This window comes from Globicephala melas, chromosome 4, assembly GCF_963455315.2.
Source record: "Globicephala melas chromosome 4, mGloMel1.2, whole genome shotgun sequence".
Lineage (NCBI taxonomy): Eukaryota > Metazoa > Chordata > Mammalia > Artiodactyla > Delphinidae > Globicephala > Globicephala melas.
Genome location: NC_083317.1, coordinates 25,813,720 through 25,837,592, shown reverse-complemented (window position 1 = coordinate 25,837,592; position 23,873 = coordinate 25,813,720). Strand labels below are relative to the sequence as shown.

The window sequence follows — 23,873 nt, the reverse complement described above, 5'->3', positions numbered from 1 at the left end:
TTATGTCAAGTTCTAAGTCAGGCAAATGCAAATTACGGTGATAGAGATCAGAACAGTGGAAAGGAAATGGAGAGTGAAGAGATTAGAAAGGGGCCCAAAGAGGGGATGGTTACACAGTTGTATACACTTATTAAAACTCAAACAACACACTTAAAATCTGTGTATTTATTGTATGTAAAAAGTACACTCCAAATTAAAAAGTTGTATAGACATCTAGAAAGCCACAGGAATCTTATTTTCTGCTTCTGAACTCCTGGGACAGAGGGAATATTAAGTATCAAAGAAAGATTCTCACAAAAAATTAAGAAATTGTTAGATAACAATTCTAAGTATAGACTCCCTAATCGTGAAAAACAAAACTTTTCATTTGGGTCAATAATTTAAAGAAAATATACGGACACAAAAATACCCACTGAAGCTAGCAGATAATAAAATATTTATTTTATTGTTGTAAAATTAAAAATAGTAGACAAGCATATGTAGTTACAGTTCCAAAGCAGAGCAATACAAATATATAAATTATTGCAGTTTTAAAAGGAAAATATAACAGCCAAGTAATGTCTAAATAAACTTTTTTGAAACCAACTTGGTTTTCATCACTGCAGCTTCATTTTCTTTTCTCAAAGGCCTTAAGACAATTTTGTACGAATTTCTACTCAAGTTTAAAGCAACATTAACACACACACAAATTGTAAAAGTATGAATGGCATTTAACAGAAGTCACTACTGAACACTTTCTAAAATACCTCTTTTGGAGGCAGTAGAATGGAAATAAACATTCTACACGTTTGAAAGAAGAAACACACATTTACTAAAATTCCCTTTGCTTTCTGTGCAGTTGAGGGAAGTTCAACTAACACTTTTTCTGAAGGGAGGGTGGAGGGCAATACTCATCTTCATGATTTTTAAACTTTTTAATTTGGTAGGATTAAAATTGCGGACTAATTCAACATCACTGAAATGCATTAGTAATCTGGATTATTTTAAACTAAAAAGAATAGGAAAAGCATATGTTACAAACTAGGTGCTCAAGAAATCTCAACGCTAGAGACTTGCTATGATATGGTTCATAGCAAGGTGACCAAGCTGCTTAATAGGTTAGACTACATTATCATAAGGGCAGTTATGAAAGGATGAAGTGAATGAAAATACTTAAGACGCTGGACAGAACCTTGTTATTCCAAGCACAGTATTACAGCCCCCCTCCAAGATACCTTTACTTGTGCCAGAGCCTTATTACCTTATTATTTTGGTAATAAACTCTCTCCCACCCCACCACCACAAATTTCCTCAAATAATTATTTCCACCAACCTAAAGTTAAAAATGCAATTGAACACTGAAATGAAATCAATTATCTTTGCTTTTCAGCCACATCTGAACAAAAGATATTTTAAAAAAATCTATTTGTAGAGTACTAAACTTTTTATTAAGTACTTAAAATTACTCACATATCTTACTTTAGCATAAAAATAACACTACAAGAACTTTACACTGTACCATTTGAAAATTTTTTATGTCACGTAACTTAATTTTATGGTCACTAACCTGAACCTCCTACTAAGCTACACAAATAATTTCTTTAAAAGTTCCTACTGAGGTTTTGAGCATATACATTTTGTATTACATTTTACAACATTAATAACACTAGCAGATTTCTTCCAAAACAAAACAAAATAAAGCCAAAACTGGTAAACATTAACACACTCATCCCAAAATATTAAAAAAAAACCCAAAGTGTGGCAAAAACTGACCGAAAGCCTCAACATTGTAAACACCTAGGTAAAAAAAATATATAAACAAAAAAGAATGAACTTTAAACCATTTTCAGTGGTAAAGAATACAGTAAAATAAAAAACCCGAGGAATCTCAAGATGCTTGTCAAGATGCCAACAACAAAAGAATATCTTTTGACTATATTTCTGAAATCACTTTCCAACATGAATTTCTTTTAAAAACAATCCTCAAATGCATATAAAAATGGGCACTTTGTGGTGAAATGAACATATAATTTGAAAAACTAACAACATTTCTCTGCTCCAACACTGTGTGTAAGCAACTACATAATGGAAAGAAACACTATCCTGCTGCCTGCATGCATCATCTATTATTGGTCTCTTAAGTGCATGCCTTTAAGAAAAAAAAAGACTAATTTGGATACTAAATACTAGGATCAAAGGATAATAATCGCAAAGTAAATAGGTTTTTAGCTTAAATAAAAGGCTGCAAGCATTTTAAATCTTTAAAGAGAACAATCTTGTGTGGTCAAAATAACTTTAAACAACTGATGTTTTAAACTTAATTCAACTTGTCTAATTATGAAATCTAAAGTGAAAAAAATATTAGTCTTATTTCACTCCCTTTAGTCACATAAGCTGTGAAGATGTCAATAATGGCTGATTAGCAGTCTCTTTTTTTACCATTTTTGAAACTAAAGGTATATGTGAGGTTTTCTTCTAAACTTCCTCAAAAAGTACTAACAACTCTGCAGAAAAATAGCCAAGCATGGTAACCAATATTTGCGGTATTTCATGTTCTCTGAAAACTCAACTCTATCCCTTACCCTTATTTTAGCATATACAATAATTGAATATTCAAGAAAACTAACATAGGAATATAAAATAAGTTTACCAAATATTTGGATAAACTGCTGTGCAAAATACTTTTTTCAAAAATTTTTTTTAACTAGGATATCCTTCCAAATTAAGTACTAGTGCGAGTACCAGCACCACAGGTATTTTTTAAGAGCACCTTGCCTTTGAAGGGCTTAAGTAAGAAATATCTAAATGGAATAAATTAGACTCCTCAATTAAGACCTTGGTATATACGCCCCCATGCAATTGTGCCAAACTCATTAGTAATGCTATAAATTCGCCAGAAACTCTAAGAAATAAGCAAACACTTTCTTTGGATAACACTGTTATATTTGGGACTGCACCATATGGCTCATGTTCTGGCAACAAGCTACTACTTACATCAAAGGCAACACATCCCAAACTTTTACGACTGTCCCTAAGTGACCTAAATAGAACCACAAATGTGTAGAAGCACCCTGGCTGGGAAGATTCTTAATGAATTATGTCAAAAAAGAGTAAAGTCAAATTTGAAAATCTGACCATAACAACGAAGCACTGAGATACTTATCGGCTTCATCAGGAAATGTCTTTATTCAACTTGTAGTTTATAGATTTTGATATTGCACACATTCAATTAAAGCTTATCACAACTAAGGCAATGCATTCCCACTCCCTGGATTTTTTTTGTGGTACGCAGGCCTGTCACCGCTGTGGCCTCTCCCACTGCGGAGCACAGGCTCTGGACGCGCAGGCTCAGCGGCCATGGCTCACGGGCCCAGCCGCTCCGCGGCATGTGGGATCTTCCCGGACCGGGGCACGAACCCGTGTCCCCTGCATTGGTAGGCGGACTCTCAACCACTGTGCCACCAGGGAAGCCCCCACTCCCTGGATTTTAAATTCATTCTGGGTGACTCAAAAGATTGAGAGAAGTTGAAAACATCTTTCAAAAGCTCCCTCCGAAAAGCAGTTATGTCATATTTCAAAGAAAACAAAATCAGTGAGATATCAATTGATATCCTCAGGCAAATTTAACACATTTTAGCGTTACAAAAAGTTGTTTTCTACTAGATTGAGGTGTTTCTTTGCTTAGTCAAATACTCTTTGTGTTCAAGACTAAAATCTGACCCAAACCAGGGCAGGCTGCCAAATTTAAGGCAGAAGTTATTCATATCTTTATGTGTGAAACTGCCAAGTTAATGGGCTTTTCTGTGGATTCTTTCAAGCAAAGGATCTTACCTCATAAATACATTCTAAGTACTAGTTGAAAACAGAATTTAGAGCCCATTTTAATTCTGCATTGGTTATAGCTTTTACTATATTATTTGAAAACTTATCTAGCTGTTTGAGACAAACTATTTGTTCAGAATTCTTTGGAAACGTGATAGGCAATAAGAGTATCCTCTTAAAAATGGACTTTTTTTTTGAATTAAGAGTACTGTTTTTCTGTGACTAGCAATCTTCTCTTTTCCTTTAGATTCTAAAGTTTAGAAAATGCTTTCTTTGGGCACTACTTTCAGTGATGTTGATAACAGAATTTGGACAGTTGAAGGATTCTTGAACTTTTATCTTAAGTGGTACACAAAATGATTTTAATTTTTTTCAAAGATAGGACAACAATTTCATGGCATATTATATTTGAAGATAGACATTACATTTGACTTGGAAGTGAGACTTTACTTAAATTCTGTCCAAATCTAACACATCGAAGTCATTAGGATGAAAGTAATAATGACGTAGAATAGGCTTTTACTTCTATGGAGACAAGCTGACATACAGAAACTAGATTAGCATTTTCTTCTTGGACTCATAACTATTTTTGTTAGAAAAAAATAATGTCTTTTATTTTCCTGTATACTTGCTTTAAAAAGTTATTAATTCCTCTTTCATAAGAGTTATTAGAAGTCAAAACAATTCAACTAGATAGATTTCTATGCCAAAATACATTTATCTTTGGAAAATAAGGTAACAGCTGTAAAAACATTATTAAGAGAATAAAATGCAGTGATCTGAAATATGGGTAACATTCACACATGAAAGTGTAAATATAATATACAGAGCCATTCAAATACACATTTATAAACAGAATGAAAAGGTACCTAAAATACTATTTTTATATATAAAATTTTCATATTAAAATATTGCTCAATAAATAAGAGGTGATATTATGAATTCCATTTACCTCTTAAATGTTATCTTTAGTAGTTTAGACTAACCTAAGAACTTTGTTAACCTTCTGTTGTTCTGACAGGTGAATTACATTAAACCATGTTTAACAAAGTCACACTCTAATAGTATATTTAAGTAGTCACATATGGTAAAAGTTAGGGAGGGCTGTTTAGTAATTATGGGAAAAAAGATTTCCCAAATGAACCAAAATGATTAACCCTAGAAGACTAGGGTGTAATGATCTGCTTTATTTGACAAAGATGTTAAACACTGCCTTAAGTTTTGCAAATTTAATGACCATAAAATAATTGACCATAACTTTCTTCAACTTCTTCAAAGTGTGCATGCCCGGCAGGCCAAAAAAATGGCAGGCCATAGGAAGGACGTGTAAGTTTAGAGTTCAGTTGTTTATGGGTAGGTGTGACTTCATTCCCGTTCGTCCCATTTGCAGACACGGTAACTTGGAATAGTTCTTGAGAAGCTGTTCGATGGCAATGTGGCGGACATGGAGCTCTGAGGCCAAAGAATCTTTTTCTTGCACTTGGTGGGCTAACTCTTCAAAAACTTCTGTAAAGATTTAAAAAGTAGTTCCATTTTTAGTACACAGAAAGCTAATCTATGATTTATATTTCAAGTACTTTAATTAAAATGAATGCACTGGGCAAATGTTTGCAATGAAAGTAGTTTGAAACCAAGGAAACGGTTGTGTTTTGATCATCCTAGGAAGTTGTATGCTTTGCATAGCCAACTGGAATACTGTTTTTCTTTTCTCCATCAAATGAAACTTGAGAGTCAAGCAATGACTTAGAGATGCATAGCAGAAATGGCAGTTACAGCTACCTCTGAGATACTTTTCTCAATCTGAACAGATAAACAGGTTCAATCAATTTCTAATATGACTTATGGACAGTAAAGTGCCCATTAATACCCAGGTCTGGAACCCCCCCAAGAGGCTTTGGAATCAGACTACCGGAGTTTTGAATCCTTGTTCTGACTCTCACGAGTCTCAGGCAAGTAACTTAAACTATGTTTTTTTTTTTTTTTAGTAATTTATTTGTTTTTGGGTCTTCGTTGCTGTGCGCGGGCTTTCTCTAGTTGCGGTGAGCGCTTCGTTGCAGTGCTCGGGCTTCTCATTGCAGTGGCTTCTCGTTGCGGAGTGCGGCTCTAGGCGCACGGGCTTCAGTAGTTGTGGCTCGTGGGCTCAGTAGTTGTGGCTTGCGGGCTCTAGAGTGCAGGCTCAGTAGTTGTGGCGCACGGGCTTAGCTGCTCTGTGGCATGTGGGATCTTTCCGGACCAGGGCTCGAACCCATGTCCCCTGCAATGGCAGGTGGATTCTTAACCACTGCGCCACCAGGGAAGTCCTAAACTATGTTTTAATTTCTTCTTATATATAACCTCGATAATGAAAGTAAGCACCTCACAGGTTTATTGTGAGTATTAAATAAGATCATACTTGTACTTACCGCAGAATAAGTACGTGATAAATATAAGGTGCTATTATTATTATCTTATTATTCTGAGAGGGTGTGTGGTCAAGAAAGACTACTAGCTTTGGAGTTAAAGACAGGGGTTATAATCCTTAATCTGTTACTGACTGAAAGCATGATCTAAGCAACTAAAGCAACTGCAAGCAACTTAATGTCTCTGAAGCACAGTTAGTTTCCTCACCTAAATGGACATCAATTGCAGGAAAAAAAAAAAAAGGAACAGTTGGGGAATTTGAACACTGTTTCAGCATCCTATTTGATGATGTTAACAAATTACTAGCCATTTTTTTTTAAAGATGTGATAGAGGTTGTGATTGCCTAAAAAATGATGTTATTTTTTTGAGAAAATCCTACACTACTTACGGACAAAACAAAATGTTGTCTGGGATTTGTTTTAAAATAATCCATGCTGGAGGTAGGGGTGGGTCGAGGGGAATGAGTGCACGCAGAGATGAAGGAAAATTAGCTATGCTTTTGATTATAGTTGAAACTGGGAAAGATGGGTCAACAGTTCCACTATACTATTCTGATTACTTTTGTGTTTAGAAAATTTAATAATAATTAAGAAAAAACGGGGCCAATACCACCTGCCCTAAAAGAACTGCTAAGGAGCACACGTGCACAGTGCCTGGTACAATAGTAGGTAGTCAAAAACATGTTAGTAAGAGGTAGAGATTAAGTTGTCTCCGTTTTCACCTAAAAAAGAACCTATTTCACCTGCAGTTCATAAAGAATAATAATAAGAATTCTTTTTGCTCTGGAAACTCGAGCAGGTTCTAATCCCATAATTTAAATGCAGATGAAGCTAACAGGGGATTTTCTGTATCAAAATTTGCACATGTAAAAAGCACTGACACTGAGTCTTTACCCTGTATTTGTTGTCGGAGCTCTGCATTCAGTTGCTTTACCTCACCAAGAGTCATCGAATTCACTGAAACATGAAAACATATTCATTATTACCATGACAACCTGGGAAAAGAAGTTATCTACACCACCAACACAATATCCTATTTAAAAGAAATATTTGCACTTATCTTCCCACATAACACTCTGCAGGGCCCCAAGATTCATTCATTAACTCCTAAAGTGTTGAGTTTTCAAGTTCTGACCACAACCCACAGTAAGAAACATTTCAGTCCCAGTCTACCTCCACCTGTAATAAAACGTTCACTGAAAAACTCTTAGCATTAGGTCCAATGGATTCTGCTATTTCTCATTCTGTTTCAGTTTTTAAAAAGTGCTAGTCACTACCCATCAAGTTGATTTTGCTTAAGCACTACATGCTTCATGATGTGTAGCTTGAAAAACACTAAAGTGCTATGGAAATAGTTTGAAAAATCAATTTGTCTACCTAGCTATATAACCTTAGATAATTCATATGCAGAATCCCAAGCGCCCTTCTAGCTCTAAGATCACTTGATTTTAAGTCAATTAAAATTATCTTAGCTTCTATGAGTTTTTGAAGAAATAATATGCAGACTGAATGAGTCACTTTTTCCAAGTACACACATTACCTTTGGCCTTTAGTGAAATGTCAGATTTCTGCTTTTGAAATGCCACCCCCAATTAGTCTTGTAGGGATTAGCAACGTGCCAGTGTGTGTTTGTCAATGGTTGAGGCTGTACTTCTAAACTATATGAACCCTGAACTTTCCAATTCACAGTTGTCGATTCCATTCCGTTAATAATTTAAAATGGCAAAACAAATGATGGGCCTGCAGAATTCCAATGGTTTAGGACCTACTAAGGAATATTCCAAAGAAATGACGAAGAGTTTTAAGACATCTCATTTTTTGCTAGGGTGAACCTGTCATTTAAATACTGTATTTACCAAATCTATAATATCACAGCAAAATTCTTGACACATCACATATATAAAACATATAAAACCCCAACAAAACTCCAACCTTTACCTTTTCTCCCTATTTTTACTTACATTCTTCTCTGCTGTAATGTGGATGCTGGGTTTGGACATTAGCCTCTGGACTAGAGACTGTCTCTTCTTTTTTCTGTTCCTGGTTGTGACTATGAGGCCACAATTGACTATTGTGGCATAAAGTGGCACCTGAATCTTGTAACACAGCAAGCCCAAAGTCCGTATTTTCCCTCTGTTCCAATATTCTTTGTGTACAGTTTGAGAGGCCACCTGCATTTCCATCTATCCACTTTGCAGAATACTTTGGTACTTGGGAGTCAAACTGTGGGAGTAACTTTTTATCTGGCTTATGCCTGAAATTAAACAGGTGATGCTGGGGATTTTTAGAACATTCGGAATCTGAATCCAGATCCTTATTTTGTGCATATTGTACAATCCAGTTTATCTTCTTACTCAAAATGGTTTTAACTTCTTCATAAGTACTTTTTGAAAGCTTAGATCGAGGACACTCCTGGTTTGCAATCAAATGGTATTTTTCAAAGCAGTCTTTATGGCCCCTTAATGATTTGGTGTGCAAGAGATTAGATTTTGGTATTCCTAAAGAAAAAAAAGAAACAGAAGACTTGAGACAGTTTTGTTTTTTATAAGGTGCATTGAGAAATACAAATCTTAGTAAAACACAGTCACCGATAATTTGTAAATCAGAGGAAAAATGCTGAAGAATATTGGTATTAATATAAAATACAGACTAATAATTTATGCTTCAATTTAACTATTCAGTAAATTCTGAATAGCAGAAATATTAAATTCTTATGAATAGTAAAGCCTTTCTAAGGGCTTAATGATTCAATTTCAACCTCAGCCCAGAGGCATGTTGTTGCATAATATTAAAAAATACTACTGAACCAGCAGTTTACATTTACAGAATCTTGGCCTTGATATTATAGTGCTTTCTTCACTAATCCTCCTGAAGTACACACTTGAAAAAAATTTCTATTATAGGCTCAATAAGAGAAATGCTTGACAATTTTTTTCCCAACAAAAAACACAGTAAATCATGAACTTAAGTTATTAGTTACGTTTTTACTGGGGAAAGATAAACCAGAACCAGAAAAATACACATTAATAAAAGCCTCAAAAAGTCGATGAACTGTTTATTTTTTTAAGTAAGAAAAGCATCTAAAATGTTTTCACATGTTTGATACTTATTAAAACTTTATCAAGATAATTTTATCTCTAAAAGAAATGCATTACACACAATTACTACTCATATAGCAACACATTCAGTCTACCAAGATACAATAGCCAGTATAATTCTTGAACTCACAAGTGTTCATTATGCACCATAAATAATGGAAATATTCATATTACATGTTTATGTTTCCCAACTTTTTAGTACGGCTTAAGCATACTATCTCAATTGTTTTTTAAAATACAGAATACCTTTTCAAATACACAACACACTTCCAAATATAGAATACATTCATACATTTTCGTAAGTTCAAACCATTTAAGGTCAAACAGCAGTGCTTTTATACTGAAGGTGAATAAGGGATGTGGAACTGAAAATTAATGCCTGCCAGAATTAAGCAGTCTAAATCTGCTTAGCTTTGAAAACAGAGTAAGTGGAGAGCCACTCAGGTGCTAGGTTAAAAAAAAAGTTTTAGCTGACTTCGTCAGAAAAAATTACATTCTGTATTCACCCCTTGTTTTAAAAACTGAAGTTGTAACAATTTTATTAACTGAACTGCAAATGCTGGCTAATACTAAGATAATGAAGTATTTGTGCTTTAATGGCATCAAATCAGGTATAAAAGTGCTTGCGAATACTAATTTGTTCCAAAATGACATAACATCAGCCAATGGTAGGTCCTGCTAAGACTGCCAAAACCAGCGCTAACTGGGCTGTCAGTTCCCTCACAAGTAAGCTATGGGGCATGCCTCCTAAACACTAACAGTCTAAGCAGACGAGAGTCAACGACTCTCACCAGGAAAACTCAACTATCTCAGCCTTGTTTCTTCCACTGAGTGTAAAAACTGAACTTAAACAGAATTTCATACACGTTTTATTTACCCCTTTGGTACCTGTACTGCAACTGTGTGTATACATATTTTTTACCAGTTATTGTCTGGTTGGGTCAAATTTCCAGCAGAATTGAAATATTTAAGTGCAAAACCTCACAGCTGTATTTCAAAACCTGGTAAATTAACATAAAAAAGGAAGTTCACAAACCTTGATTAGAATAAAAATATTAAAAGTATTGTTATTATGCATGTTTCATATCATAAGTAAGACAAAAAGGTAGTTAGTATCAATTATAGACAAAATAAGAAATACCTCCATTCTGCTGTTTGATTCTAATACTTACTGCTAGGCAGAGAGAACCTGATAGCTTGCTTACTTTACTAACTTTGGAGGATTCATTAAAGAGCTTCCTTACTCTTTATAAACTCTCTTAGGGCTCACTGGCCTAAGATGAGGCTGACGGCTAGCTAATCCCTGAAACAGTAAACAGTCTCATTCTCACTCGGTCCACTGCCACAGCACTAATCATGTAGCAATGCTTTAGCTGAATCTAAACACCGTAAATTGTTTCTCCTTTACTATGTATGAAAGGAAATCCTTCAGCATATAAAAAGAGTTCTAAACTAGGCTACAGAAAGGCATTATTTTTTGCTGTTTTATAGTGTGTGTGTGTGTGTGTGTGTGTGGTACGCGGGCCTCTCACTGTTGTGGCCTCTCCCGTTGCAGAGCTCAGGCTCCGGACACGCAGGCTCAGCGGCCATGGCTCACGGGCCCAGCTGCTCCACAGCATGTGGGATCTTACCGGACCGGGGCACGAACCCGTGTCCCCTGCATTGGCAGGCGGACTCTCAACCAATGTGCCACTAGGGAAGCCCTTGTTTTTTCGGGCTTTTAAAATTTTATTTGGAATGTTCAGAAATTGTATTAAAAAAAGATAAAAAATTATATGAAACAAATTTCCTGATGTACCCCACAGCTTCAACAACAAATCAGTATGATGGATGTTTATCTGAAGACTAATGTGGGCTTTTAAAGATATTTTTACCCAACGTTGCTTCTTAGTAATTCATGTAATATAACTTTTTGTCCTCCAGAAATAATTTTTTAACTTTTACTTAAATCCCCAAATGAATGCTTGGAACCCGGTAAGCACATGATTATATGCATATTGGTAATCTGCTGAGATAAACAGCAAGTCAGAGAACTACAATATTCAATTTAATGTGAAAATACATAAATGTAAAATAAATTTCCGATTCAGACACTCAGGTGAAAAATCCCCTATAAAAGACATAAAAAAATTCATGTCAGGAAGAGTTCTGAATGTGGGAAATATTTCTACTTAGATGTCCCATAGGCTTCTGAAACTCACCCTGCCTAAATGACACTCCTCTTCCTCCATTTTTACCACCCAAACCCAATCTTCTTCCTGAGTCTGGTACCACCACCTGCTCAAGGAAGAAACCTGGATGTCCTCCTTGACAGTTCTTCCCTGTACCCCCATCCCAGATGTTTTACTGTCCATCTTAACAGATTTTTTTCCCCCTAAAGTCTAGCAGTACAGCATATTAAATCCTCCTTCACTCCATTATTACTCCCACTACATTATCTGGGTCTTCCTCACCATCCCATCTAGTTCTCACTTCCTCTAAAGAAGCCTTTTCTAACCAGTAATATCTGAGTTAATCACACCAGACTGTACAGTTGCTTCTTCACTGGCCTTTATCCCCTGCTAGAAGGTAAGTTCTGTGAGAAAGGGGACCATCTGTTTTATATGCATCCTTATTGTCATAGTGCCTGGCACACAGCGAATACTCAAGGAAAATTAAATGAATAAAGGAAAATTAAAATTATATTAAAAAACAAACCTAAAACTTATTACCAGTTATTATTTGAGGTCTACTGCCATGAAGTTTTGCCCATCCTAGCAAGGTAAGTAGGACGTGCAATTAGGCCAGGCTCTCAGAAGTTAATTAAAGGCATCTTCCAGTAAAGTTACTCCTATGTTTATAGTTTAACGTGCCATTAGTCCCAAGAACTAATGAGTGGCACTGATACAGAAATGGCATTCCTGTGGCATCATTCAATCGGCCATACAAAATCAGGAACTTCTATTCAATTACATATTTTCATTAGAAATGTACATACAGTGAATATACAAGAAGGCTATTTTATGTATACTGTAGCTCATTCATCCAGATCTGTACCTGTAACTTCTTTAGCTCACTAAAAATTTAAAACTTGAATCAGTTTTAAAGTTCAATTTGAAAATGTTTGTCTTATAAACATAGCTTAAAATATGCAGTAGCAGAAGAAACAAAAAATTTAATACACGGACTACTTCGTATACTTGAACAAATTACTTTTTAATCTAGAAAAGAATGTGAGTAGCCCACTTAATTTGTATCAGCAATATAGGTGTCATTGTATAAACTCCTGAAGTGATTTTGTTTTTTCCACTTTATCAGTTCGAATATAAGAGTAACAACCACTGCTATTATCAGAGATCCCAGTGAGTTTCCCAACTGACTTTACAATTTTAATTGCATTTACAAGTGTAAACCGCTCTGAGTACCATTTATTTCTTCAGCAGCTTTTGAAAGGGAATGAATCTAAATGCAATTAAATAAGTTGATACTTTTGAGAACCTGAGTTATAAGTAATTTTCAAACCAGTTCAACAAAAATTGCACTGAAACTTCCTTACTAATAAAAATTCTGAGGGCCAATATAATTGACACCTTAACTATCATAAAATCTTTAAAACATAACACAAAGATGTCCATGTAACTGTGTCTTGAGTTCATGATTATTAGAGAACCAAGACCTTACTTGGCAACTGTAATTGCTAATATTTTTTAGAAGTATGTACTAGTTTCTTCTGGATAGAGGCTGTTTAGAAATTTATATAGGCGGTACATTTCTTTTTTATTTATTTATTTATTTTGGGCTGCGTTGGGTCTTTGTTGCTGCGCGCGGGCTTTCTCTAGTTGCGGCGAGCGGGGCTACTCTTCGTTGCGGTGCGAAGTCTTCTCATTGCGATGGCTTCCCTTGTTGCTGAGCATGTGCTCTAGGCACGTGGGCTTCAGTAGTTGTGGCTCATGGGCTCTAGAATGCAGGCTCAGTAGTTGTGGCGCACTGGCTTAGTTGCTCCGCAGAATGTGGGATTTTCCTGTACCAGGGCTCGAACCCATGTCCCCTGCATTGGCAGGCGGATTCTTAACCACTGTGCTACCAGGGAAGCCCCTAGGCAGTACATTTCTGTATGAACAGTGGTATTTTAAAAAGTTAAGCTGTTTCTATTCAACAGTTTTCTTTTTAAAGTCTTCCCACTTTCATTTCTGATTTTGTTACACCATTCTCACGCACTTTGAAAACCCTCCCACTAACCCATCTGGCATGCTATCCCCATTTTTATTCTTTAAATTCCTCTTTAGGATCAATTTGCTTTAAGAAAACTCGGTTATACTCATAAAAGAGCAAGAGCCACTCAAATGTAGATCTTCCTGTCTACCTATCAGTGTCACCCTTTTAAAACAAAGATGTTTCCATGCATATATTTAATATGCCTACTGTAGTAACATAATTTTTCCTCTCACAGGATGATACTCTCAATGGCACTAAAAAATAGCCACAAAACCCAAAACACTTAAGAGTTCTATGACGTGTCCCATTACCTTCTGCTTTTACCCCCAGCCTCTTGAAGAAGATCTTATTTATGATTTGGTGGTAATTATGCAATCTTTCCCTGATGGTTCCCTAGCTGGTCCTGTCAAACAGTACCATCTCTCAGCCGACTACACTGATGTTACATGCCTTTTATTTCACACGTTCTCAAATATCACATCGTCTGACTGCCTCACGCATATATACTCTCTGTCAAAGAGTATTACTCTCTGTCAAATTCCTTCTGAATTTGACTACTATATTTCATTTCTCAAAGGACTGGCTTCATATAATTTGGTATTCCATAGGTAGAGCAAATATAATACAACCAATAGTTGGATGTAAAGCTGTAATACATGTTACCATATCAGTAGGAGACTGGAAAGCTCTAAGGGAGTAAGCACTTCGACTTTTACTACAAACGTAAAAGAACCAGAATTAGAGAACTGGCAGTATTAGTTTTCCAAATGGTGGGTTTGTGTGTTCTTTCTTAATTTTTAAATAAGACAAGATAATTTAGTTATAATTTAAGTTCCAGGTTGTTAACAGGCTGTGAAGAAATTTTAAGCACACTGCCTTTAGACATGACCAACATCTGTGCAACAATTCACGCAGTACTGCTTCAAAATCTTTTTTATGGAGGCTCACATTTTGCCCAGAGTAAAGACTTTTCCAAGAATTAAGGTGTTTTCTTTTTATGATGATCTTATCTTGGTTGCTAGGAAAGGGAGGACAAGCACCTGCATGTTTACATGTTGCCCATATTAAGCCATGTTTATGTACTTCTTTAAGTAACTGTTAACTGTAAAGATGGAGGGAGAGCTAAACTTTGTTGTACTAAGAATGAAAGGACTGAGCTGTTATGCCTTTGATTTTGAGGATCAGGTTCCCATTTCTGATAAAATGACTAGAGGAAAAGTTCTGTAAGTAGAGGTGGCACACCCACAGCCTGAAGTCTGGATCCATACTGCAGCAAGTTAAGTTTAGCCTACAAGTGTTCTTTTTCTTAAAGATTCACTTACAATTTTCAATTTCTTGGTTTCTCTTAAAAACAAAATCAGAAGATCTGACAGCAACTGGCTAGTAATGAGAAGCAGCTACTGCCTGAACATTAGGTAAGTGCTCTCCAATTCAAACAGTCCTTATCCTTCCTTTCATGAGTGTGCAGGAACTTGTGACCTAGCAAGCTCCGCAGCCATGTTGGTTAGTGACTCTCACACTATACTCAGACTCTGTGATGACACAGGTCTGGATTGCTTCTGTGTAAATAATGGTTGTCCCAATGATGCTTTGACGCCCAAAGCGACCAGGCTACTCTGCATTTGACGATCAAGCAGCAGCCAAGCCATGATTCAAGAAGAGTTATTACCATTATACCTACTGCTGGTCACACATGCAGTGGGAGGATGCTCAGATTGTCTATCCTGTCACTGACAAAAGGCAGATCAGCCTGAAGGTGGGAAGGCGAGGATGGATAGTTGGAGCACCTACTTCCTTCCTTAAACCCAAAACAGGACAGGCTTCTACCTCTTGGAAAATTTTACCAGTTGTCCTATGTGCCTTAGTGAGTACTATGATAAACAGTGCTCCTTTCCCCACCCCCTCATGCCACCTACAGTCTGCCGTATTCAAATACGCAACAGTGTATTACTGGCAACTGTACTAAGCCGATATACAGATGGGTTCAGCAACTTGCTTTTTCCACATTTTGAGAATCACTGCCTTAAAGAAAGACATACCAACAGGTGGTCTTTAGACAGCATATTTCTGCTTAGGAGATGTTTACGCCATTTTAAAATTTTTGTGTGAGCTAAGAGGATTAAGCAGTTGGTCAAAGCAGCTTAATCCAATAAAGGAATTATAAGGGCAAATTTCAATCAGCAAAGTGTTCAGAGAGATGATGTTAAAAGATAAATCTCAACCTCAAATAACCAAGGTAGCCACAGCAGAACTGAGTTCTTTTATTGATGGATATATAAACTGCAAATGATGTGTCAAAAAGAAAACCTTTCTCAGTGAATTTTACTTTTTCATTATAATGGTTGGGAAATTGGGGAAACACACCTACATAACAACTGTTTATTACTAACAGGGTACAAAAAAATAACAATCCACACTCAGTTCTGCTCTCAAACTTAGCTACCTGTTTTAACAAGAAAGGTCCAATAGAACTCTCTGTGAAGATGGACACGTTCTCAATCTGTGCTATATAATAGGATAGCCACTAGCTACATGTGGCTATTGAGCCTTTGAAACGTAGCTAGTATGACCGAGGAATTAAAGTTTTAACTTTAATTTTAATTAACTTAAATTTAAATAACCAAATTGTGGTTAGGTTACCATATGGGACAGGGCAGCTTTTCCATAGGTAATTGATGAAGTGAAAGGGTACTTGGAAAAAAATATGAATGGAAGCTATCCATGTTCAGGATACTAAGCTCACAGCAGCACAGAATATAAAAAGCTAAAATTGTTTTTCTAGCACATTAAAATATATTATATTTAGACTATAATTTTTAAGTGGCACAAAGAATTAAAAGTTATATTATAAAAAATTTTAAGTCAATAATCCAGTTGACCCAAGTAACCCTCTACTTGTTCCATTTTTCTCCTAGATAAAACTTCCCTAAAAATAGGCAAGGTTAAAAAAATATACACATTACCTAAACAAAAGACAGTCTGGAAAAAAGGCTTTCATAGTAACACTGGATGAAAGAGGATAAACCACTAAAACAAAGGAAATTTATGGGTTCAAAAGCCAGAAATGTGATAGCCATATGCACTCTGCCCTTTATCTCCTGAACTGCCTGCCATCTGCCCAGTTAAGGTTTTGACTGATTTATTTTCTTACAAATAAGAAAAACAAAATGAAAAGCTGTCCTGCAGCTATTTATAAAACATCTGTTTTGCATCTCAACTTCTCTGCTTATATTTGAATCACTGTTCCTGAAATTCTAGTTGACTATTCCTTATATAAATGCTTTATAGCAATATCTATTAATTAGAGATTTACTAGCAAGTGAATTTGAAGGCATTTATAATTTAATTACTACTATAGGTAGTAAATGGTAAAAATTAAGACATGGGAAACAATCACTACAATTCACCAACCATTTGATTAGAAAAACTAAAGATTAAAAAAAGGTGATAACTGATGAATCATACTGTAAAATATTAAAAAAATATTGTGACTGTGTATTATAATTGAATCATAGCAATTCTAGAGTAAAAAGAACTTTGATTAGAACAAAGGGTTTGGAGAACTAGTGTACAATAAAATCATTCCATGATGAAACAAAGTTTTAAAAATTATGGTCCAATGCAATGAAACCTTTTACAAAAATGTCAGCATAGTAGAATTTTACCTATTGACACGAAAAAGATGTTTCTGATATATTAAATTAAAAGACTGGTTATGAATAGTATATATAGCCTGATTTCATTTTTTAAACACAATTTACCACGCACACATGCATACTCTATGCAGAAAATAATTTAGAAAAACAACATACCAAAAATATTACGAGATTATTGGTAGATAGGTGGGATTATAATCTTAAAATTCTTCTTGCTTCCTGTATTTTGATTTTTCTGTAATAGGCATAGTTTGCTTTTTTAATGGAAAAAAAGACTATTATGGGAGAAAAAAAATCTTTTCTCATTTTTAATAGTGAAAATTTAAAACATTAAAAAAAAATGCCCATAAGGAAACATTTCGGTCTGGGAAAGGAAATGGTGTTCCTTAGTCCGAGACAAATTAGGTTTTGTACTGTATGTTCCAGTGAACTAAGTAAAACAAAAAATTTACAGCTGAAATGGTAAAGATACACATACCTAAAATATCCCAATATTCTGAATATGTTTTTAAATTGAGAATTTCCTTAGGCTAACAATGTATCTATCAAAGGATAACCTTCAAATGCAAGAAGTCCCTCTCCCCCAAAGTAAGATTATAATGACAGTATAGTTTTATCTGGCAATCCTTGTTGGAGACCCGGAAGACTTCAAAGGGAATGAGGGAAAAAGACACTGATACAAGAACAGAATTCATACTGTTGAAAGAAACTGTGGGGAAAGGATTGGCTGGGCAGCTCCTACATGAAGGAAATTACGGCAGCTAGAGCAGAAAAATCTACTGAAAGCCAAATCATAAGAAGGTAAACTCAGGATAAAGTCAAACCTCCTCAATGTACATAAAACAATGAATTATTTTGGCAACGGAGGAGTTGTTCAATATACAAACAAATCATAGTAATCTTTTCAGTAGAATTTCATCTTTTCAGATGAGATGAAAACAAAACCCTTCTATATTTCAATTTAAATCAACACGAACATTTGCATCACATACTATATTTACCAAAGAGCTCCTATATTCATCATCTTTCTGTGATCCTCGCAGCAGCACTGTGAACACAGGCAACATCACCTCTATTTAATACATGTACTCCAAAAGTTAAGCAGTTGCATACTTGGAGGAAGAAGTCAATGGTTCAAAACAGAGGGAACTAGATAAACAAAAGTGTGGAAGTGAGAAAGAAATGGAGGAAAAGAGAGGAAGGGAGAGACAGCGTGCACAAATGATTGGCTTGTAGAGTGCCTTTGGAAGGGTAATGAAAGGTCAAGGTAGCCAGTTAAGCAGATACCTGGTCATGAAATGTCCTACATGTCATGTTAGGGAGTTAACAGCCTAACCAGATGAAAATAGTAAGGAATCGAAGAGTTCTAAGAAAATAAACAGCATGCTCAGATTTGCATTTTAAAGACCTTTCTGGTGATACTGAGAGAGAACTAGGGGTGTGCGGTAGCAATGGGGAAAGGGGGATAAAGTCTATGAAACTGATTAAGTGGGTCTTGAAGTAGTATTGGTAAGAAGGAATAAAGGCCTGGTCAAAGGTATAGCAGTGGGAATGAAAAGTCAGGAACAGATTGGGGAGAATCAACAGGACTCAGGGACAGACTGCATGGAGAGGGTGGGTGGGAGGGAAGCAGTGAGGGAACAGCGTTGCTGCAAGGCCACAGGCCAATTTGCCTTTGAGAACTGAAAAGCCATCCCTGCCAGGGTGCACGGCTTGAAAAGCAGAGCTTAGGTAAGATTTCAGCCATAATTCCTCACTGCATCTACACAACTTTATGTGGACAGTCCTGAAGAAACTGGAACCATTCATTCGCTAAGGGCAGTTTTTCAAAGTTTGGTCCTGAAACCACCTGCATAAGAGTCAGCTGGGATTCTTATTAAAATGCAAATTCCTAGACTCAACTGTAGACCTACTGAAACAAAATATCTCAACTGTAGACCTACTGAAACAAAATTTCTGGGGTATAGGGCCTGGAATTCCATGTGAACCAAAGATGAAGGAAATAAAAATGCATGTGTATATGGAAATAAGGAGAGAAATTTAGTTTGAGAAACGTAAATTCAAGATGGCTGTAGAATATCTAAATGGAGAGGTCCAGCAGGTGGTTGGATGTATATTGATAAGTCTGGTGCTTAAAAGACAGATTTGGCCTGTGATATGTTTGTGGAGTTCCATTAGCTTACAGAGGTACAGCTGAAGCCAATGCAGTGAAAGAAATAGATGAGTGCGATATGAGAAAAAAAGAAAGACAAGGACAGAATTCAATGAAACACTAGTATTTCAGGGACCTGTAATAAGCAGTGACCCTAGGAAGAAAAGAGGGCAGAAATAAGAGGCCCGAGATATTTTATCACAGAACCCAGGGAGCTGAGTGTTTCAAAAAAGAGGGAAATGTTAAATGTCAGATTTTGAAAACGGCAGGAACATGAACCTATTTATTGTGTTGATAACTAGGAAGTCAATGATGAAAGCATAGGAGGTATGCCAGTTACAGGGGCACGGAAGATTAAGTTGGGAGGAGAGACAGAGGGAGAAAATGAATGAACACTGCTCTTTCAAGAACTATGGCTTAAGGGAAAGAGAGGAAAGCTTTTTCCCTTGATTTTTTCTCTTTTTTAAACATGGGCGACATGAGCATTTCTGCCATTCTAATCATCTTTTTGGTCAATCTGCCAGGTTACGACGGAGAAGATAACTGTAGGTAGGCAAGATGATGTGTCAATATATGATAAAACAAATGAAGGAGAGGATAAATAAATGAAGGAAGAGTGGGTGGTAGAAAAGAGAGACAGAATGTAAGAAGCATGAAATTAAATTGTTCTGTAATTAGTCTCTACCGAGAATTGTGATATTTTCTTTCTGCAGATACTTACGACTGCTATTTCATTTGGTTAGTAAATATACTAGTAATCTAAGGCTGAGTTTTATGGAGAACTGTCTGATTTACTATATAGGAATTATATTTTATTATATTGTATTTATTCTACTTTGTAGTAGAAATATAGCCAAAATGTTGATTGACATTGAATTGAAACTTGATGGTTGATATACTGAAATTATTCTGGTGAGATTTGGTCAAGATTATAAAAGATACTTTAATACTAAATAACAGAAATGTGCTCAGGGCAAATACTGCGAACAGTGTTAATGAGGAAGTAGTAAGAATACAAAACCTTTAAAATCTTTCCCAACACTTAAAGATACTAAAGATCCTCTTTAATATTTGAAGATAAAAATATAGGAATAAAAGAGGACTTCATGTTAATTTTGAAACACTTCCCCTCCAATAACACCAAACTTCAACATGTGAACTCTGTTTTCAAAACAGACTGGGGGCTTCCCTGGTGGTGCAGTGGTTAAGAATCTGCCTGCCAACTCAGGGGACGTGGGTTCGGGCCCTGGTCCGGGAGGATCCCACATGTCGTGGAGCGACTGAGCCCATGAGCCACGGCTACTGAGCCTGCGCTCTAGAGCCTGCAAGTCACAACTAGAGAAAACTTGCACGCAGCAACGAAGACCCAACGCAGCCAAAAATAAAAAAAAAAAACAAAAAAAAGCCAGACTAGTAATTATCATTCACTAAATTCATTGTAGATATTATTACACCAGTTATCATGAGTTTTAGATATTAAAGATGTCATTTAAGTATATCTGTATAACACTTTAGAGGATGGAAGGCGTTTTTACTGTCTATTAATTTTAATCTCCACATTATATAGGAAATAAACACTAACTGTGAATTTTATGTAAGGTAATACGTGGAAAAATGTATCAGCGATTGAATTTATTCTTCATAAAAGGCAAATAATCCTATATCGCCTTCCAATGTACCATATAACTTATTCTGATGTCTTTTCCGTCCTCTCATGTAAGCTTCACAAGTTTATGTTTGTTTTGTTAACTGCCTTATCCTTAGCTACCAGAACAATTTCTGGCACACAGCAGTTGCTCAATTAATATTTACTTAATCAATGTGTATAAAAATTGCTATGAACATAGCTTTAACTCTGAGATTCAGATTTTGATGGGTACACACAAACCATTATTTTGCCTTACTGTTTTACAGTTGAGACAGTAATGCCAAAAAGCTAACAGAAATAGATACACTAGTTTAAATTTTTTTGTAAATAAACAGACACTGTCCCCCTTTATTACAAACTATAAATCCAAGGCTCAGTGTTTAATGGGTTTATTCCCCTTATCTAAATCCTAATGTGTGCCAAACTGGATTAGAATAATTTAAATCCACTCTATCTAGAACTATAGTTGATAACATTTTGATAATTCTGCAGCGTTACTTAGCCACTTTGATTTCAATCATTTATACATTTTGCATGTAACACCTTATCTGAAATTCAGAATGTTAATATCCTTTATAATGTGGAGATTAAATTAAGATGCTGTAAAAGCACCTCTGAACATCTACAGTGCCTTATAAAGTTATGTTGTCTTATCACCTGTTTCTTCTCTCTCTTTCCGGAAAAGTGTTCCAGGCGACTACCGGGGCAGATGAGCAAAAGGGAGATAGCGTGCAATTCCAGGATTGGTGCTAATCTTTTCACTGTTGTTTGCACTGTCTGCCTCCACTTACTTAGAACCCTATTCTGTCTTCAGAGGAAGACTAATCAGGATAAGTATGTTAGCCTCTATTACTTGAATGGTTGGAAGGACGGAGAGCAGTGTTAGAATTGCCTCATCACCAGCTGCCACCTGTATGATTCTGTAGCAAATGTCAGTGTGCAGCTCAACTTCCTTGTTCCTTCTAGGCAGGGACTAGCAAGACTGTCATGTGTGCGTCTCTTCTTCCTAGTTCTTTCCTCCTCTCTGATAATCATCAATCTAATCCAAGAGTTCTAAAAGACCACATTTTCTTGACAGACTATTTAGATTGTAATCTATATGGAGATTGCATCATCCCACTCTCTTAGGTCATGAGAAATGTCTATTTTTGGATATTCCACCAAATGTGTATTAATCAAATAATATCATAGGTAGAAGTAACTTTTAAAAAGCAAGCATTTCTTGAGACCCAAATTTTGTTCCTTGCTTGAACATTCACATTTGTGTAATTCATCTGTAACTTTGCCTGAAAGTTACTTAATATCTCCTAGATTCTTAAGAGTTCATGTAATTTTTTTTGGAAGGAGAAATGATTTAGGCACTTGGACTTTTTGGAATCAGATACCTTAGGTTTGGACTTCCAACCTGTGTGATTTTGGACTAGTTTCCCAGACTCTCTACTCATTTCCCTCATTCATCAAATTGGGATAAGCTAGCACCTAGCTCATATAGTTGTATTAAGAACGAAATGATGCATGTAACACAGAATACCTGACAAACAATACTGACTTCAATTATTTAGGTAAGTCACTTACCTAAAAGTGTAAATCCCTTAAGTATCTGACAGTTGGACTAGCTTCTCCCAACTAGAGAGTGATTATTTCACTTCTTCCAGAGTAGAGACAGAAACTTATCTTTGTCTTCTTTCTTCACAGGCATTATTTTGCATGCAACAGAAAAATTACTCTTTATTTCTGGGAAGCTAATTTCTCTTTATAAACTCTCTAGTAACAGTTATTCAAATTATTTCAACCATGAAAAGTGCATCCCTTTTCTGAGAATAGATAAGCTAATTTCTCTTTATAAACTCTCTAGTAACAGTTATTCAAATTATTTCAACCATGAAAAGTGCATCCCTTTTCTGAGAATAGATATTAATATTTTTGACCTAAGTATTAAAAGATTTTCAATCTAGGTTTAATTTGTTTCCGTATAACTCATAAAACATTTTTTTTCATCTTTGTCAATACACTGGAAGGAATGAATTATGAATTTGAATCAGAATGTCATTTTTATCTATTTTAACAAATCCTTTATTTATAATTATGATGTTTCTATTAATAAGATATTCTGGGTTGTATATTGTTTCTTTGTTTTCAACTTAAAATCATTGATTTAAAGAACATACTTTTATTATTACTGATTTAAAAGGAACTCTGGATCATCAAATACCTTGGGGGTCATCATTATGAGCAAACATCACTATGCTGAGGTGTTCTGAATAACAAGAGTTGCAGTGTGTAAATGAATGTAGAAACTCCCACTCTAAACACAGCTCTGTTTAAGACTTCTTACTCTGTGTTTGGAGAAAAATACTATGTCTGTTTTCTACCTTCCTGACTAAAAAAGATAACCATATATCACTCTTAGTATTATTCGCTGCATTTTTCTTTTGAATATGATACAAAGTTCTTCTATTAGTAAAATTTGTAAAACTTTTCCGAGACTCCAGAAAGGTCTCAGGCAATTCTGTGAAAGGGCAGAAAAATAGCAGAAGAGTTTCACTGTGAGCCAGTTTAAGGGAAAAATATAAAAAAAGACAGTTCTCTCAAGTCTCCTTTAGACTGATTCACTGATCAATCACATACTCATTCATAACTTCTTGCCAGTCCTTGTACTACTGTTGATTATATACTAGTAAATAAAAGACTCTAATCCATGTCTTTACGCAATTAGAAATGGGGGAGGGGTGGCGCATTAAACAAACACATAAGCAAATAGTTACAGCAACAAATTATAGCAAGTGCCATGAAGGAAAGGGCGCTATGAGGACAAGCAGGTTGGGGCTGACAGCGGTGGCAGGGGCGGGAAGTGCTAGGGCAGGGAAGACCGCTTTGAGAAGTGCCTTTCCAAGCGCCAGGGCAGGCAGGTTCTTTCCTGCGGC

The 23,873-nt window shown here is 35.8% G+C and overlaps 1 protein-coding gene across 2 annotated transcripts in view; it reads right to left on the bottom strand.

The window, feature by feature from the left end:
• Positions 1-419: 419 nt before the first annotated feature.
• Positions 420-23,873, bottom strand: part of C4H21orf91 (chromosome 4 C21orf91 homolog) — a 31,802-nt gene continuing 8,348 nt past the window's right edge. For both annotated transcript variants that reach the window (XM_030877741.3, XM_030877739.3), the window contains exons 3-5: positions 8,163-8,699; positions 7,096-7,158; positions 420-5,307 (exon numbers count right to left, since the gene is read on the bottom strand). In XM_030877741.3, coding sequence (XP_030733601.1) covers positions 5,141-5,307; positions 7,096-7,158; positions 8,163-8,699 — 767 coding nt within the window. In that variant the 3' untranslated portion in view covers positions 420-5,140. The remainder of the gene's footprint in view (positions 5,308-7,095; positions 7,159-8,162; positions 8,700-23,873) is intronic.